Here is a 7,991-nt window from a genome sequence, read left to right on the forward strand (position 1 = left end):
TGGAGCAGCAGATGGGCATAAAAGACAAATGAGGCACGGAGGTCAGGTTCAGGAGGCCACGGAGGAGGAGAGTGAGGATTCTGGGCCTGTGGGAAGGTGACCAGTGCGGGCTGCAGATTGTGAGATGATGTAGGCAACAGTGCACTGAGCAGAGGAGGAGGCCTCAGGGGATGGAGAGGAAGTTAGTGGCCTCAGAGGATGGAGGTATTGCCTCTTCGGGAAACAGCCTAGTCATGGTGACCCATGGTGGGAACGTGAGACCTCCTGGTCCAAGTCTGCCTCTCAGGACCATCTGCCCTCATCCCGACCCTTACGAAGGGCTGTCCTCATTCCCCCAGGCAGTGAAATTCGTGACCCATTCCTCCTGCCCACACAGCTAAACAACAGTTCGAGAAGGTTGTTTCATTCGGAGAGTTTCTAGCTCTGCAAGAGAAAGAGCCGGGGCCTCTCTGAGCTGGGGATGAGCTGACGTCAGGGCCTCTGCATGTGTCACGGGATATGAGCTCATCCTCATTATCCTGGGCGGAGGATGGACAGCTACCCGGCCTCTTCATGTGGGCCTGTGGGGTCACTCTCACAGGCACCGAGAGAATCTCCCCTGTACACATGCCTGTCTGTGCCCCAGATGAGGCAGCCTGAGGGCAGGGCATGGGGCCTCTGAGCCCCTAAACGGCTGGGGCTCCTCCAACCCCTCCCCTGCACACACACACCTCAGCTCCATGCTTCGCCCTCCTAACCACACCCTAGCTTTACCCAGCAGCCGAAGGCTCACACACACTGTCTTCCCTGCAAAGCTCTCATTATGCTATGAATCAGAGGGCGGGAGGTAGATCTGGCGGGTACTAGCCCTTGGAAACCCATAAGACCAGTGTGACTACCTGGAGCAGGGTCTGCTGCCCTGGGACTGACTGTCATGAGCTGGGGAGGGGCAGATGCCTCCTATGTGATGTCAGCAGCAGAGCACAAGGCATGGGTGACCATGTGTGAGGATACTGGGTCGGTTCTGCTTGGGGGAGGGGGATGGCAGGGGGCAGGGTGGAGAGGGCTTTCCCAGCCCCAGAAGATGGCCATCCCTGTGCTAAGGGGGAGAACATGTGAGGTCCCAGCTGGGCTCAGGGACCAGAGAGGGCATGAGCAGAGGGTAGTAATCTGGAGGCAGGAGTCCCTCCATCTGTCTTTCCAGACTAAGCCCCAGGAGCATGGCAAAATTAGCACTATAAATAGATCTATTGGGGGCTGGGAGGGAGGTAGGTGCCTGTGAGGAAAACTATGGGGAAATCAGAATGCATCTCGAAGTTAGCCCCAGAAATGAGTATTTTCCTTGATATTATTCTAATATTTCTTTTTTGATTAGGTTGTGAAGAAGAGAGTTCAAATGATGTTCATAAAATAAGCTATTAACCAATCATTAAAAAGAAAGGCAAGTCACAGTTCAGTTTTGTTTATACACACATACACACACACACACACAACACTAAAATGCTCAATGGTAATTGTCTCCAGGTGGTGAGATGCACTGTTCTTTCATTCCTTCGACAAATGTTTATAGAGCACTGATTATATTCGACGGTTATGACAGGTTTTGGGGACATAGTAGAAAACACACCAGGCAAAACTCCTGCCTTTTAGAGCTTATTTTCCAATGGGAGATATGGAAAATAAACAAGTGAACAAAAGCATATAAAAGGGCCCTCAATTGTTCTTAGTGAAATGAAGTGAACCAGGGAATAACCCTCTAGATGGGGTCTCAGGGAGGCTCTCTGGCAGGTCCCCACATTTACAGTGAAGTTGAAAAACATAGAGAGCCCCCAGAGGTGGGGAGCACTGGGCTTGTCCTAGTAACTGAGGACCCTCAGCAAGGGTCTTTGAACCCGAGGCAGTGGTTTGGATTGTATTCCAGGAGTGTTAGGTCATCATCAGCACCGGGGAGGGACAAGCAAGCTCTAATCCCCACTCTGAAAGCTGGCATAAGCTATTTTTAGAGAGTAGTTTAGAGAAAGTAATGGATGATCTAGTTTTGATTTTATACCTTCATGCATTTCCCCAAAACATTGTATGAAATGTTTGTTTTATCACCATAAGAAGCAATCCTTATTATTTAATTTTTATATATTATATATTTATTTTAAATATATATACAGATTTATATATTACAGACTTAGAATGGTCCATGCCTTGGAGTTTTGGTGAGCATGGCATTCTTGGGAACTTCTGTAACTACAGCCTTCAGCATAGGGCCTGGATAGCCCCTAGCACATGGTAGCCCCTGCAAAGCCTTCTGCTTGACTTTTTGGGCCTAAAGTTGTCAGACTCAACCCTACCCCATCCCAGGACAGAGTTTATTTCCACACAGAATGGAGTTATAGATGTGTCTTGAGAGCAGATGGGTTGTGGGCTAGTGGCCAAGAGCACTCCCCAACAGCCCCACCCCTTCATGAAAAGTGATTCCTCCCACCTTTACACAACATCTCCAGACTGGACATCCCAGAAAGACATATAACTTTCTATTCTGTGCCCTTGGAAATGAATCCCACAGCCTAATAGTGAGGAAAAACCCATTTTACAGGTGGAGAAACTGAGATTCAGAAAAAAAGCTTGGCTGAGGTCACAAAACAAGAGGAAAAGGGGACCAGGTTCCTGAGATGCCTCCCTCACCTCCCTGTGCCCAGGTCACAAGTATCACAGGAGTGAATGAGCCCCCAGAGCCCGCTGGCCAGGCAGGAGCTGTGTGTCCCTGCAAAAAGCGGCCCTGAGGGGTTTTTTGCTTAAGGTTCCTATGATGAGTCAGGAAGGGGCTAGAGGAAGTTGACCAACTGGAGCGGTGAAACCAGTCCATCTCCTTCACCTTGGGAAAGAGGCCAGGCTGGGGAACAGTATAAAGGGCATCCCGGCCCCTGCTCGGCTCAGTGCTCCACTAGAAGCTCCTCCAGCCGTCCTCACTGTGAGTCAGGTAAGTGCTAGCTGGCAGAACCAAGGTTGGGACCGGGGGCCTCCCACAGTCCAGAACATGGCTGGGGGTGGCCAGCCAGGTGGGTGCAGGTATCACTTGTGTGCTGGATTCAACAAGACTACTGTTCTTCTAGGAGGGCTCAGGTTACTGTGCTGAGGGCTAGGTGCCATGGTATGGAAACACAGAACAGACAGCAAGCTCCTCCTACCCCATACTTTTTTGGGACCGTATTTTAGAGAGAGAGAGAGAGAGAGAGAGAGAGAGAGAGAGAGGCAGAGAGACAGAAAGAGACAGAGAGAGGAGTAAGATGGGGATGAAGGGGAAATATGGCCAATTTCTCTCCTAAAACTGATTGATTTGGGCTGACTGTGATTTTGCCTTCTTTATGGAGGCAGGGTGTCCGGGGACATGCTTGTAACTCTTGGCTGTGCTACCAAAGGGAGAAATGCAGCATGGGGAACACTTTCTATTTGGAGAACCCAGGCTGAGCAGGGGCAGGGAAACCCAGCTTAGAAGTAGGAGACTTGAAAGAACCAGCTCCAACTCTCAGCAACCTTCCAGCCCCCTCCCACCACCACCAGCTAAAGCTCAGATGGTCAGGAGAGAAAGCAGCTCTGGAGCTGAATAGGCCAATCTGTTCATTTTACAGAGGAGAAATCTGAGGTCCAGAGGGGCTCAATGACTTGTCCAGAACCACACAGCATTTCACTGGGAGATTTAAGCCGAGATCACATCATGTGACTCCAGTCCAGGGCGTGCACCCTCACCTCTCAGATCCTCTCGGGATGGGCTACTGATTTTCCAGGACTCGGGAGTCCTGCAGGAGACCTTTCTTTTCCTAGCACCTTCCCTCTTCTTGTCATAATCCCAGAGCTCATCTCTCTTCTTTGTATGTGAAGGTCAGAAACAAGGGAGAGACAAGGATAGGCAAGGGCAGGAGGTGAAGGGGTACCCAGCCCACCTTTGCAGAGCACCTCTGGAGAGAGTCCTCTTTGTTGGCTCTTGGGAACAAGAGGCTCCCAGGAGGGCCTTTCCCTGCCCCTCTCCATTCCTACCCTTCACTCTGCTGCTTCTGGGGAATGATAGCCCAGCGTGGGTGGGAGAGTACCCCCACCCAAGGGAAGAGGGGATGCTGAGAAACCAGGCGCTGCTGCATATTTCCAGCGGTTCATCTACTTCCTCGCCTTCAATTAACCCTCTGACCCCTCCTGTTTTTCAGGTTGACCTAAAGCAGCTTCCAAGATGTCCCAGCAAGGTACTCTGCCAGTGACCCTGCCCCCTGCCCTCTGTAAGGAGCCCGTCAAGCCTGTTTCTCCTCCCACCAATATCCAGCAGGAGCAAGTGAAGCAGCCAACTCCACTGCCTGCCCCATGCCAGAAGGTCATCCCAGGGAAGGACCCCTTGGAGCTCGGGGAGAAACACACAACTCCTGTGAAGGAGGTGCCCGAGCAAGGGTGTAAGCCACAGCAACAGGAGCCACAGCATCCGGAACAGCATCCGGAACAGCAGCAGCAGCAGCAGCAGCAGCAGCAAGAGTCACAGAAGCCAGAAAAGCACGTAGAACAGCAGCAGCAGCAGCAGCAGCAGCAGCAAGAGTCACAGAAGCAAGAAAAGCATGTAGAACAACAGCAGAAGCAGCAAGAGTCACAGAAGCAAGAAAAGCATGTAGAACAGCAGCAGAAGCAGCAAGAGTCACAGAAGCAGGAAAAGCATGTGGAACAGCAGCAGCAGCAAGAGTCACAGAAGCAAGAAAAGCATGTAGAACAGCAGCAGCAGCAGCAGCAGCAAGAGTCACAGAAGCAAGAAAAGCATGTAGAACAGCAGCAGCAGCAGCAAGAGTCACAGAAGCAAGAAAAGCATGTAGAACAGCAGCAGCAGCAAGAGTCACAGAAGCAAGAAAAGCATGTAGAACAGCAGCAGCAGCAGCAGCAGCAAGAGTCACAGAAGCCAGAAAAGCACGTAGAACAGCAGCAGCAGCAGCAGCAGCAGCAGCAAGAGTCACAGAAGCAAGAAAAGCATGTAGAACAGCAGCAGAAGCAGCAAGAGTCACAGAAGCAAGAAAAGCATGTAGAACAACAGCAGAAGCAGCAAGAGTCACAGAAACAGGAAAAGCATGTAGAACAGCAGCAGAAGCAGCAAGAGTCACAGAAGCAAGAAAAGCATGTGGAACAGCAGCAGCAGCAAGAGTCACAGAAGCAAGAAAAGCATGTAGAACAGCAGCAGAAGCAGCAAGAGTCACAGAAGCAAGAAAAGCATGTGGAACAGCAGCAGCAGCAGCAGCAGCAAGAGTCACAGAAGCCAGAAAAGCACGTAGAACAGCAGCAGCAGCAGCAGCAGCAGCAGCAGCAAGAGTCACAGAAGCAAGAAAAGCATGTAGAACAGCAGCAGAAGCAGCAAGAGTCACAGAAGCAAGAAAAGCATGTAGAACAACAGCAGAAGCAGCAAGAGTCACAGAAACAGGAAAAGCATGTAGAACAGCAGCAGAAGCAGCAAGAGTCACAGAAGCAAGAAAAGCATGTGGAACAGCAGCAGCAGCAAGAGTCACAGAAGCAAGAAAAGCATGTAGAACAGCAGCAGAAGCAGCAAGAGTCACAGAAGCAAGAAAAGCATGTGGAACAGCAGCAGCAGCAAGAGTCACAGAAGCAGGAAAAGCATGTAGAACAGCAGCAGAAGCAGCAAGAGTCACAGAAGCAGGAAAAGCATGTGGAACAGCAGCAGCAGCAAGAGTCACAGAAGCAAGAAAAGCATGTAGAACAGCAGCAGAAGCAGCAAGAATCACAGAAGCAGGAAAAGCATGTAGAACAGCAGCAGAAGCAGCAAGAATCACAGAAGCAGGACCAGCATGTGCAACAGCTGGAGCAGGAGAAGAAGGTCTTGGGCCAGCGGCTGGATCAAGAGCCAGCAAAGAAAGATGAGCAACTGGAAAAGAAAGGGGAGCAGCTGCTGGAGCAGCAGGAGGGGCCGCTGAAGCAGCCTCTGCTTGTCCCAGCTCCTGGCCAGGTCTAAGAGACTGACCCAGTCCAGCCCCTGAAGGGAGAAGTCTTGCCCCCTAAAGAAGCAGGAGGTGTAGTGTCCCCCAAACATATGTAACCACCCCCAGGGTCCCAGAGGCCCCTGGAAATCCCACACAAGTGAAGAGAGAGCCAGTGGCCTGGCTTACCTCCAGTCCCCAGCCTGGGTGGCCCACCTTATCTGTGAACCTGCCTGACCCTGTCCTTCTGCATGTCTCTTGGATAGGGCTTGGGAAGGGAGGGGAGCTATTGCCCAGCACCCACCCCTGATGAGCCCAATCCCAACCTCAGGTGGCCAGAGCCTCTGCTTGAAGAGACAGTGACTATAGCAACTCTGACTGCATCCCCACTACTATTGCTGAATCTGTGAGTGCGTACAATAATACAGAATAAATGTTGGAAGGCCTGGGATCCTGTATTCTCTTTGGCTTTTTACCCTCTGTCGGCTCACCATATAAAAACCTGTGTGGGGGTTAATGGTTGCAAATGACTCTTGGCCAATTTCCAAAGGAGGACAGACATTTTGACCCCTTTTTAATTCTGCTCCCCAAACCACTCAATACATTCAACAGCTTCTAAAAATGAAATCATAACAACACCAAAAGAAAACAAAACAACTTCATTCATGCACCTGAAAGTAGCACTTGGCAGTCATGAAGAGGAGATAGGTTATTCTGGTTGGGGGAAGAGGATCTATTCATCTCAGTTCAACACTGCTTTACATTATACCCACCGAGCCCAATCCTAGCCCATGGCCAAAGGCACAGGGAGGGAGTGGAGGCTCCACCTGGGTTCTGGTCCCTGCCCAGGTTTTCTCTCCATAGAATGTCCTCATGGTTTCCAAGAGTCTTACTAACTGCCTCCATGGTTAAGGAAGACTTTAGGAAAGCAAAGAAGCAGAACTGGGCAACATGGGGAGAGGAGAGACTCCTGGGACTGGTCTCTGAAGGAGAAAGTGACAGTGTCACTAAAGGAAGTAAAGGTTGGGCCAGCTGGAATCATGGAAGCCAAAGTGCTGAATTGCCTGGAGAAATACAGATCCAAGGTCACTGCAGTGGTTACCCTCCCTGACATTTCTGTAGCCTTTCCTGCTATCAGTCGCATCAGGACGTGGGGGCTCTCTCCTTCCTGGGAATCACCTGGCTCTAACTATTTAACCACATCATCTCAGGCAGGTTGTCTCAAGTTACCCAAAGCTATTTCATCACAGCCATGAGCATATGTCAGGGACATCCCTTTTGAGACTGCCATAGGCACCCAAACTCAATAGGTTGAAGGGCACTTAGTGTCTCTTACTGCCCACCCAACTCCAGGGACACCCACTGTCATTCCTTCTTAGGTATTCTCTCTCTCGGGAAATGATACCTTCTCTGCATTCACCGAAGCCAGAGACAACACATCATTCTCCACTCCTTTCCTTTGCTTCCCTACTCCCCACCAGAGACCAAGTCCTTGCTATCCTTACCCACACCTCCCAAACTTTGACTGAGGTCATTTCTCACCTGAACTATTGCAATGGCTCTCAAGCTGTTCTCCTTTGCTCCCTGTCTCCACACACCCTGCAATCCACCGATCACACAGAGGACAGGGTGTTCTACTTAAAATTCTGATCTAACTACTTCACTCCTTGAGTTAATGCTTGGCGGCGGCTCTCATTATTCAGAGGATGAGAATGAAGGCTCAAGTCCTTCTAACAGGACAAGAGTTAAAAGGAAGTCTGAGTAGAACTGGTTGGGAAGATTGGGGGCACAGTGAGAAGTAATCAGAAACACCCAGAATATGTGCAAATTTTTTTGAAGTCTTAGGTTTTGATTTTTTAGTAGACCGTATTTTTCTGTTATTTTCTTTTTTAATTTGTTTATTTAACTATAGTTGATTTACAATATTGTGTTAGTTTCAGCTGTACAGCTCCAGATTCTTTTCCATTATAGGTTATTACAAGATATTGAATATAGTTCCATATGCTATGCAGCAAATCCTTGTTGTATATCTATTTTACATATAGTAGTAGGTGTAATAGGCCTTTTTTT

At 49.7% G+C, this 7,991-nt stretch overlaps 1 protein-coding gene across 1 annotated transcript; it reads left to right on the plus strand.

The window, feature by feature from the left end:
* Positions 1 to 4,192: 4,192 nt before the first annotated feature.
* On the plus strand, positions 4,193 to 6,030 carry IVL (involucrin). Its single transcript, XM_059901713.1, has 2 exons — positions 4,193 to 4,810; positions 5,282 to 6,030. The coding sequence occupies exons 1-2, from the start codon at positions 4,193 to 4,195 to the stop codon at positions 5,954 to 5,956; spliced, it is 1,293 nt and encodes a 430-aa protein (XP_059757696.1). The 3' UTR covers positions 5,957 to 6,030.
* Positions 6,031 to 7,991: the final 1,961 nt, after the last annotated feature.

This window comes from Balaenoptera ricei, chromosome 1 (genome assembly GCF_028023285.1).
Source record: "Balaenoptera ricei isolate mBalRic1 chromosome 1, mBalRic1.hap2, whole genome shotgun sequence".
Classification (NCBI taxonomy): Eukaryota; Metazoa; Chordata; class Mammalia; order Artiodactyla; family Balaenopteridae; genus Balaenoptera; species Balaenoptera ricei.